Below are 8,340 nucleotides of genomic sequence, written 5' to 3'. Positions count from 1 at the left end.
AATGTTTTTCTTAATGCACATGCATTTGATAATTAGGAAAAAGGCACCTTACATATTATTTTCTAATACATACAGATTTTAGAAAACTTGGAGAAAGCCATAACGAAAGCAGTATGTGCCTTTGAAAGTTGAACTTACTTCCTTTTATCATCCAGATTTTAGCTTAAGTTCTGACATATTTGCAAAGTATTTGACAAATGTCTGTACATATATAAATTCATAATATACCTAGTATTAACATGTTACTTTTGACATGTGGAATCACTGATAATTTACACCCTCTGTTCACTTTTATTTTCCTGTACTTACTGTAATAGACAGGAATTATTTTTATAATCAGGAAACTTAACAAAAGCTTATTTTTGAACCTATCAGAAAAACTAAAACAAGAAATAAAATGTTAACAGAATGCTTTACATGCTTGCAGCTTTTATCCCCTTTTAAATATTTTTCTAAATGTTCTGTTAAAAAAAACTATCAGCTTGTAAAATAAAGATATCTTTCCAATCATTTTAGTCACCTCAAATTTCTTTATCTGTAAGGAAGGAATTCCAGATTTAATTAGATTTAATTAGCATAGCACCAGTCAGCTGTTTTATGATTATCAAGAGTCCTGTCAATTGCAGAAAGTTATACAGTAAAAGAATAAGAGGTGGGATGTGTGAGGCTGAGGCAGGGGGTAAAGGTGGAGCAGTTAACTTACCTGGCTGAACAATATTTAGTTAATTACAAAGCAACACAGTCAAATGTAATAGAAGGCAGAAACCTTTTCTCAACAAGGGTAAGAGAAAAGCTTATGCAGAGCAGACATGGGGCAATACCATCTCAGCATGTCAGAATTAGAACCAAAAAATACATCAAAATGATGTAAAAAATAAAGGAACCATAGCAAAGTTATACCCAAAAGGTCAAAATGCAAAAAGATGGACAAATTTGATCTCAAAAATTAACTAAACGGCCCTGCCTCTGTAAACCTCTAACAGATTGAGAAAAAAAGTCAATGCAAGCAAATGCCAGTTAAATTATATTTATTATATAAAGAGATCCTATAACTGGATATGAAAAAGGAAGCAACTCCAATAGGTATTACAAGGGCAAAGGATATTAACATTTGATTAAAGAGGAACACAGCTACTCAAAAAACACAAATATTTAACTTCATTAATAATTAAGGAAATAACTGGGATGCTATTTCTTGCTTATTCAATGTACAAAGTTATTAGCAATTTCTACTTTTTCTATTTCCTAAATGTTCTCAAATGTGCTATTTTTAGTAATAAAAAATTGAATCATTTAAAAAAAATAGGAAGTATGAAATTTTCTGCCAATGCAGAAATCATAAAAGCATTAAAATGAATCAATACCTGTATGGGCAGTGAGGTTCAGATCCCTTGAAGCCAATTCCTTTTGTCTTGGTTCCTGAGTTTTATTATGAGGTTGTCAATGAAGAGAAGCTTGTTCCTGATTTACACTATGACAATCTCCCAAGTATAGGGATATAAATATAAACATATGTATGTAAATGTATATATGTAAATTTTTTCTTCAGGTAGACAATTATTCCAGGGAAGTAACTCTTCAGATTCTTCAGAATCACTCACTTCGGAGGACTCTTATGATTCCATTTGCGGATAAGGTCCCATTAAGATCTCCCCATGTGGTTCTGAACCAGTAGGGATGCCCTTGGTATTGAAGAGGCTGAAGATCTACTTTAGTACTGCATGCAAGACAGCAGTGTCCTAGGCTTTCTGCAGCTGGCTTCTTAGGGAATCTGAAGTTGGTCCTGTCCTTTAGACATAGCCAAAAAGACATTTTTCTGACCTGATGCCAAACAGTACATCTTCTGCTTGCTCAGACTACAGCCTTGAGGCAGATCACACAAAGCTCAGGATGCACATGGGCTGGAGCAGCACCAGGGCAACCACCTCAAATCAAACAGTCATGTTAGAATGACTAAGTTGGGAGACTGAACTTAAAAACCTATAGCTTTGTTCAGTATGTTTTTCTTTGTCTTGTTCATAAGTTTTACTGAACAAAAAGGTGGAATGTAGCAGAGCCTAAAGTTACTGAGAAGAAGCAATTCTCTGAGACTTGAACTTTGCTAAATAACCTGTATAAAGGCAACTCTACAGAAAACAATATACAAGCAGAAAAAGTGACAAGTTTCATCTGTAGTAACAATTCAGTCAAATGACAAATTTGGTTGTCAATTTAATGTTGTAGTTCTTATCTACATCAATTCAGTAAGACAACATAGACATTTATTCTCTAGTACTGAATTCCCGTTTGAATAGAAATAGCTGCTAGGCAGAAAAGAATTTAAATTTAAAAACAATTTCACTATAGCTAAAGTGCCAATTGATTTAAAAATTATGTGTATGGGGCCTCCCTGGTGGCGCAGTGGTTGAGAGTCCGCCTGCCGATGCAGGGGATACGGGTTCTTGCCCCGGTCCGGGAGTTATCCCACATGCCGCGGAGCTTGCGCGTCCGGCAATGGGAGAGGCCACGACAGTGAGAGGCCCACGTATCACAAAAAAAAAAAAAAAAAAAAAAATTATGTGTATGCATGCATATACATATGTGTGTGTGTGTGTGTGTGTGTGTGTGTGTATTTTCTCTCTCCCTCTCCCCAGAAAGATATGAAATCCTGACTTAGGGTTATACTATTTTTTGAGTTAATATTTTTGAATTTATTATTTCTCTGGTCTGCCTAAGAATCGTCACATATTCTGAATGTACCCACACAATCTGGTGAGTTGGCAGCTATGTCAAAAACTCTATGAAAAAAGGGAGGCAGCTAATAAGGCTTGGAGACCTTTTTTGTTTATTATTTTAGGTTAGAGCAGGCAGCCTCCCTTTGATGTTTTGTAGTCAAAGATGAAAACTTTCAACTTTGAAGCATAATGAATTATACATTTACTACAATCACCTACACTTTGACTTACACACCACCACAAAAAGACATCTAACAAACATTTTTCTACTTATCTTTTTATATTTGTTAAAATGGCTATGTTGAATACATTTTCAGAATGCATTTGTTAACCATTTGATAAACATACTAAGCCAAGCAATACAAATAACATCAATTACCTTTTTATCTAATAATTGTACCAATCAATGTAAGAGGATACAACTGAAGGGGAAGTATGGAACCATCCATGATGCACTGCAAAAGTATTTTACACCTTGGTCCTAAGAATGATCTGAAGGTGCTGAAAGAGGTGATTCTCTGGAAGGTGACCCAGGGTTTTCTTCAGGTGGAAAAACTGTGAGAGTACAAGCTCGAATGCCACCAAGTGACTCTGGAAGGTCAAAAACTTTATGCCACTCATCCTTTTCTGGGTCATATTTCTGGACAATTTCTACCATACAACGATTATTCCAAGAATATCCACCTACGACATAGATTTTATTTTCAAAGACGGCAACTCCAACATCACTCTGACCTCTTAACATGGCAGCAATTGGTGTCCACTGGTCAAGGGTCGGTGAATAGTATTCACAGCTTAGAACATCATCATAATCACTTGTTCCTCTGAAGTGATTGCCACCAATGACATAGAGCTTGTCTCCAACTGTACACATGCAATGCAGACCTCTGACTGTAGTCATCGGAGCCTTCTGTGTCCATTTGTCTGTATCAGGGTCAAAACACATGAGCTCATTTTGGAAAGTATCGTGAGTAATTCCTCCTGAAATATACATTAAGCCTCCATACACTGTTCCAGCATGGCCATAGTGGGGTTCACTCATTTTTGCAACATAGCTCCACTCATTCATTCTTGGATTGTAACATTCTACTGTGGCCAGCTCACCAGCTGCACTTCGCCCACCAACGGCATACAAATGTCCTTTGAGAGCACTCAAGTGGAAAAATGTGCGCTTTTCATTTAATGAAGCAACCTGCATCCACTTATTATACCGAGGGTCAAATCTGAAAACCGTATCAACGGCAGTTTTTCCTTTTGTATCATAATTACTTTGACCACCAACTACATAAAGAAAGTTTCCAATGACAGCAATGCCATGCTGGTAACGAGGAGCATCCATTGGGGCTAAAGATCTCCACTCTTGCGCCCTTTCATCATACATCCGTAATTCTTTACTGACAACCAGCTGCTGCCTCAAAACTCCTCCTAATGTAACCAAGTGGGTTGAGTCAGATCTAATGGCAGTTCTATCTGACTGCATCACTGGCTGCATATATGGCATCATTTGGTAATTGCTAGCTTCCAAAAGCAAATTCACACAGGTATTGTCTGTTCTCATGAAATCTACTGTCTGCACATAATTGATGAGATCCTGTGGTGTCATCAGTGGAAATCGAATATTCTTCATTAATTTTGCAGCATAATCCATCCGAGGGTCTTCCAACCTTAGCCAGCGACAGGCAGCCTTGAAAAGCTCAAGTTCAGTACAGTGCTTAAGACTATTGCTAGAAAGCACAAAGGCAAGCCGTTCAAAAGGGAGTTTTAGAAACTCCCCAGTACTCAATAATGCAGGAAAATTCTTCAGAATGAAATTATTGACATATTTATCTACCTCTATAAGATTGTAGGTGTTAGCAATTCGTCCAACTTCAACACAGTTATCTAAAGAGACTCCTGAAATAAGAAACACTTTACAGAAGTCTAAAACAGGTAAAATTTGTAAAAAGCTAGCAGCTTCAAGTGTGTCCTGAAGATTGTCCATATTAAGAGAAAGTTTTGCAGTATAAATAAAATCAATTATTTTCTTCAGACCAACTTTGTTCACCCCATGAAGCTTAATGCACATTAAATCTTGTTCTTTCATTCCACCTGTGAACATAGCCTTGAAATAATCACTAGCAGACGCCATCATAGCTCTATGAACAGGGAAGATCTCATCTCCATCACCTGGTACCAGGGTCACGTCACAAAGCAATCCTTCTATTCTAAGCTGATCAAAGCCTTGCAAAACCACCGAACTGTGAGTATTGCTGGTAAAAAAACGTGTGGTTCCTGCCTTGCAAGGCTGTAAATGGGCGGAGACGCCCATTTCACCGTTACCAAGAGACACTTTCATGTGAAAGCCTTCCTCTTGCACAAAGATGTATGCCGGCCAAAGAGGTTATGACCTGAAAGCTTTAAAGGAAACGAGGATGTCCCAAGAGCAAGAGAGCTCGCTTTCCTTATCAAGGGCAAACAGTCACTGTGGCACACCTCAGAACACACCAGTCACTCTCTGAAAATTGTTCTATAGCAGGCCCACAGAGGGCTGTGGACCTCAAATCTGATTATTATGTAGATGATTCATCACCTGAAGGCTGTTTAGTGACCCGGTTCACCTCGTCCGGCTTGCGTTGCCGCTCCTCCCGCAGTTCCGCTCCGGGCCAAGGGGGAGGTGCCGTCACGTCCTGCGGCCCCGTGGCTCGCTCGGCGGCGAAGCCGGGCACCTCAGCGAGCGGCGCGCCTCGCCCTCCGCTGTCCTTAGAGCGTGGCCGCGGCTACGGGCCCGTCGTGGAGCAAGGGCCTGGAACACTGGGCTGCAACACGGGCCGAGGCCCCGACGCCGAACCGGTCCTTCCGGAAAGGCCTGCTCCCAGGATCCCCCGGGCTAGGAGCGGCCGTGGCAGCTACTGCGGCTGCGCGGCCGCCTGACCTCGCCTGTGGGCGGCCGTGTGGGGGATGGGAGGAAGTGGGCGGGGGACTGGAAGGGCGGGGTTTGGGCAAGGCGGGGCTGTGCAGGATGGGCCCGCGGGGCCTCTTGGGGTACTTTATATGTGGCATTAAATGGGCTGGAATGGGTGCACGTATATTATGCTTGACCTAAACCTTTCACGGCAGCTGAGCTGTCCCCCTAAATGCATACTTTGAGATTTACACTTCCTGGCTTCTTCCTTTTGTTACTTCTGAGTGGCAATGAAATGCGGCTTTTGTAGAAATTGAAAGGCAGCATGGGGGAAAATGCTTAAAGTTTTTCCTCTATAAAATAAACTTTAAAATTCTTATCCCACAGGGGAATGCCCTGGTGGTCTAGTGGTTAGGACTCGGCGCTATCACTGCTGTGGCCCGAGTTCAATCCCTGATCCGGGAACCAAGATCCCACGAGCCACGCAGCCCAAAAAAAAAAAACTTATCCCACACAATTTAACAGACACTTCAGTTATAACTTTGGTTCATAGTTTCAAATTTTAATCATTTAAAACATGTCATTTGCCTCTTTTAAAATACCAAATTGTGACTATGCTATGTAGGTAATTTAGCCTGAATTTTTTCCACGCAATGGAATTCCATCATCAGTAAATTTTTTGTGCTTTTGTTTTCTACTCATATTTTTTAATGGATACACAATTGTCTAATAACTACACATACTATAGTTTCCTTGCCCATCATTCGTTCCTGAATATATATTTTCTTGTTCTGCACTGTTTTATAGACTCTGAGCACAAAACTTTACCTGTTTTTGGATAAATCCTAAGGGCAGAATGCTGATTGAAGACAATTTTTTTTTTCCAAAATACTGTCACCAGCAATGTTTGAGTGTGTATTTCCCTGCTACTGATTATTTCCCTTTATGGATATTTTGCTAACTTACATTTTTTTAATTACCAGTCAATTGGAATTTGGGCATATGAATAAATGTATACTTTGACACAAATGCTTCCAACATTTTCCACAGTTTGAAGTTATTACTGTCTTTTAAATCCTTCCAGTTTCTTTATGCATATGCCAACTGATGAGAATATAGGTACATTATTTTATTACACTCTCCCCCTTTTTTAATATAAAAGATAGCATACTATACTCACTGTTCTGCACCTATCTTTTTTAACTTGGAGATCTTCTCATTCATATATAGATAACTGCTTTATCTTTTTAAATAGCTGTACTGTTTCCCATTGAATGGGTGTGTCCTACATTATTTGATTAGTCCCCTACCGATGGACATTTAGCTGGTTCCAATGGTCTTCTGTTGTTTCTGGTAGATGGCAGCAAGGTCCAGAAAGCTCAAATCACTGCTCTCCTCCATCAGATGCTTCAGCAAATCTTCAAACTGTTCAGCATAAGAGGGCGGTTGGAATGAGACTGGCCTGGAGAAGTTCTTCACTGGACTTCATCAGCATTGGCAAGTCCTGGAGACCGGCTTGTTGCAGTAGTTGGGGATGGAAGGACTCCCCTGAGCTGTGAAGACTCCATAATGGCTGTGAAAAAGCCCTTCCAAGGAAACAGTTTTTCTCTGGAAAAGAAAGAACACAGCTGCTACACCTGGGTAGTTAGTTGTCAGAGCAAGAAATCATGAAATCCTTCTCTTTATTATCAAGCTTGCAAGAAAGATTAAGAGCTAAGTGTAAGGCCAACTGGCCCGAGGCAGGGGAACGCAATCAGACTCACAGGTTGCATCAGATCGAAACTTTCCGGACCACCCAGTTCCAGAAACTGACCTGGAGACTTTCCGGACCACCCAGTTCCAGGAACTGACCTGGGGACTTTCCACCCTGCCCAGCCTTCCCGCCTTTCGAGGGGCGGAACTAATGGTCCCAAGACGTGCAACCGGCACCAGATATTGCCACGATACCCGAAAAGACCACCAAATAAAGAATACCCTGCGCCCTCCCGGATTCACCACACCCCTTTCCCTTCTTCCCCTATAAATTCTGCCCAAACCCTCGCCCGGGCGCGACTTCTCTGGCCCCTTTCTCTCGGACCAGTGAACCTCGCCCGGGAGCGCTCCCAAATAAAGCTTGTTTAAGCTCTCCCCCGTTTTTGGTGCCGTTCCTTACACTAAGGAACTAGAGGTATGCTCTTAAAGAAACAATTATGGACAGATACAACTCATTGTACTCCCACGTTTAGTAATTTCAAAAGACTTGTCTTTTTCCGCCTTCATCATAAAATAAACGGATTAAATTTGTCAAAACATTTATTGGTAGTATTAAGCAACTATAAGTAAAAGCATCTAGTTCATAGGGGGCACCAGACCATCACAGATAACCTTATTAATGTACTTATGTACTTAAATATCTATTTTACTATATTTATTATATTTCAGTATTTTTGCTTCTATTTGTGCTAATTACACAAGTGTTCATCTTTATATTTTTAAGTTATTTAAAGTTTTACTTTCAAATCTTTTTGCATTTGTTTATTTTTAAGAAAGTAATACCAAGACTGATTTTGCAACCACAATTCCCTGGTGGCGCAGTGGTTGAGAGTCCGCCTGCCGATGCAGGGAAAACGGGTTCGTGCCCTGGTCGGGGAAGATCCCACATGCCGCGGAGTGGCTGCGCCCGTGAGCCATGGCCTCTGAGCCTGCGCGTCCGGAGCCTGTGCTCCACAATGGGAGAGGCCACAACAGAGAGAGGCCCTGGGACCT

At 40.7% G+C, this 8,340-nt stretch overlaps 1 protein-coding gene across 1 annotated transcript; it reads right to left on the bottom strand.

The window, feature by feature from the left end:
- Positions 1–2,807: 2,807 nt before the first annotated feature.
- KLHL9 (kelch like family member 9) lies at positions 2,808–5,336 on the bottom strand. The gene has a single exon (XM_007454944.1). It carries the CDS (start codon positions 5,047–5,049, stop codon positions 3,196–3,198), a length of 1,854 nt encoding a protein of 617 aa, XP_007455006.1. The 5' UTR covers positions 5,050–5,336; the 3' UTR covers positions 2,808–3,195.
- Between the last annotated feature and the right edge of the window lie 3,004 nt (positions 5,337–8,340).

Source organism: Lipotes vexillifer, unplaced genomic scaffold (genome assembly GCF_000442215.2).
Source record: "Lipotes vexillifer unplaced genomic scaffold, Lipotes_vexillifer_v1.1 scaffold317, whole genome shotgun sequence".
NCBI classification, from domain to species: Eukaryota; Metazoa; Chordata; class Mammalia; order Artiodactyla; family Lipotidae; genus Lipotes; species Lipotes vexillifer.
The sequence above is the reverse complement of the archived record's forward strand: the minus strand, read 5'-3'. Positions and strand labels throughout refer to the sequence as shown.

What these genes read in the sequence shown, in the direction of transcription:
- KLHL9 (XM_007454944.1), bottom strand. Translation starts at nt 5,049, where the DNA reads ATGAAAGTGTCTCTTGGTAACGGTGAAATGGGCGTCTCCGCCCATTTA.